Consider the following 2391-nt stretch of genomic DNA (forward strand, 5'->3'; position numbering starts at 1 on the left):
GACATCGTCTACGAGATTCAATAGACTCCAATACATGTTTACCTAATTGATCTTTTCTACTTTCTTGTAAACGGTTTATTTTTTTCTCTACGAAATTGTTTGGGCGACCTGTACGTTTTCGATAAGTAGTATTTGATATTAGCTGTTTAGTTAAATTCACACGAAAATCGAGATGAGTTTTCTTAGAATCTTTATTTTTTACTTTGTACATTATAAACGAATTGACAATCGCTAAGTCAATTAAAAAATAAAAGATTCTATGCCACCACTTACGAGATCGTCTGCCGATGGAATATCTTTCTTTTAGTTGATCAAATCTATCAACAGCTCCCATGATTTTGTTGTAGGATGATACTGCAAGAGGACAAGACACATCTATTTTTTTCCAGTTTTAGTTTTCCTTTTTACAGCACTTACAACACTTGGATGATGCGCTGATGACAGAAGCGTCACTGGCTTTGCATCCATCCATTTTATAGCAGTAACAGCACCTTTTCTTTGAAATACGTACTCACCTCTTTGCATTTTCGATTTTTCCTTCATCATGTCAGGAAGTCCTATTCGATTCGCCCTTACGGTACCAACTGAGAAAATCCCTTTTTCATGAAGGCTAGATACAAGTTTCACAGACGTGGAAAAGTTGTCGAATGCTACCAAAGTGCCAGTGTTTTGAATGCCTTCCGTCAAATTCAGAACAACGCGTTCTAATGTATCGTTAGAATTTTTGTTTTCTGATTTACCAGTATAAATTTCGAAATTAGAAACAAAGCCTGTTACAGAATCGGCTAAGCACCAAACTTTGTACCCTCTTTTTATCGGTTTCATTGGATTGTACTGTTTTAGTGAAGAACGTCCCTTAAATGAAATCATAGATTCATCAATTGCAGCAAGATTGGAAGGTTTATAAACGTCTTTTATTGACCTATTCAATGCTTCGACTAAAGGCCTCACTTTATGTAATTTATCAAATCTTGAATCTCCTTTGGGAAAACAATTGTTATTGTTATTCAAGTGCAACATTGCAGTGATTTTTTGAAAACGATTTCGAGTCATGACGTTTGCAATTACATCTACTCTGAGAGCAGGATCCGAACTCCAGTACAAATCTACACTCGGTAATTTATGAATCGCCATAAAAACGTTCATTCCAATCCAAGCCTTCAATTCTTTTGCAGTCAAATCAATCCAATCATTATCGGATCCAGAGGACCTACGTGTTTTTGAAGATTTTCTTTCTTTTTGTGCAGCATATCTGTTAGTTTCTTTAACTATTTTAGTCAGTATATTCTCGCTGAAAATAGAAAGAAAATATTCAATTTCACAAGTATCGTTTGTCAAGTTAAACAAAAGTTCTGGATCCGTTTCAATGCCATTAAAAAGATTTAACCTTTCGGTGGATTTCGACCAATCTAGATCGTTACTAGCATTATCAGTGTCCTCAGTTTCAGATGATGAACTTTCTTCATCACATGAACTAGAGGTAACATCTGATTCTTCTTCTGATTCTATATCCCCTTCTATTTCAGAATCATCAGGATCATCTGGAAGTGAGGCTAATTTATTCGGGATCTTCTTTTGTCTACGCCTATTCATTTTGATTTATTTTTGGAAAATATAAATAAAATTCCAAAAATTTTGTGCAAAAGGCAAATTAATGAAAATAAGCTTGGAGAACGCTACATGCAGGAAATGAAACGACGCGCTGCTGGGGTCATAACAGCAGTTCCACATAGGAGTGTTTGTACTACTGTCGTACCCCCACTATCTCATCTACCCAATGCACTCCTCTCCACGACGACGCGCTGCTGGGGTCATAACAGCAGTTCCACATAGGAGTGTTTGTACTACTGTCGTACCCCCACTATCTCATCTACCCAATGCATTCCCCTCCACAACGTCGTGGAGAGGAGTGCATTGGGTAGATGAAATGATAATATGATAATAACCAGTAAAAATTATTTTTTTTATTGTTGAAAACTGAAATCACGATATAAGTTATGAATTAGGGGTGGGTTTTATTATTATTATATTTAATTATATATTTATATTCAATATCAGTACTTAGTTATCATAGAAATATTTTTTCATATTTTCGAAACGTATGGAAACAATGGAAATTATTTTTTTGATTGTTCAAAACTAAAAAAATTATGAATTAGGGGTGGGCTTTAAGGGTAGGGGTGAGTTTATTATTATTAAAGATATCTGTGTAATTTTTAAATATTTGTTTATAATTTAAAAGCAATTAGAATTTATAGATTTTTTTAATCATTTGTAAAAACTTTCACGACCGAGGGGTGGTAATTTGACTTAAAGGGTGGTTTTCTAGGGGTTGATTATCATTGTTTTCAATTTTTAAATATTCAGGGGGTTTTTATAAATAATTGTAAA

General features: G+C 34.2%; 1 protein-coding gene across 1 annotated transcript; it reads right to left on the bottom strand.

Moving 5' to 3' along the window:
• Window positions 1-375: 375 nt before the first annotated feature.
• Window positions 376-1593, bottom strand: LOC122505695 (piggyBac transposable element-derived protein 4-like). The gene has a single exon (XM_043617478.1). It carries the CDS (start codon window positions 1591-1593, stop codon window positions 376-378), a length of 1218 nt encoding a protein of 405 aa, XP_043473413.1.
• Window positions 1594-2391: the final 798 nt, after the last annotated feature.

Source organism: Leptopilina heterotoma, unplaced genomic scaffold (assembly GCF_015476425.1).
Source record: "Leptopilina heterotoma isolate Lh14 unplaced genomic scaffold, ASM1547642v1 Lhet_362, whole genome shotgun sequence".
Taxonomy (NCBI): Eukaryota; Metazoa; Arthropoda; class Insecta; order Hymenoptera; family Figitidae; genus Leptopilina; species Leptopilina heterotoma.

What these genes read in the sequence shown, in the direction of transcription:
- LOC122505695 (XM_043617478.1), bottom strand. Translation starts at nt 1,593, where the DNA reads ATGAATAGGCGTAGACAAAAGAAGATCCCGAATAAATTAGCCTCACTT.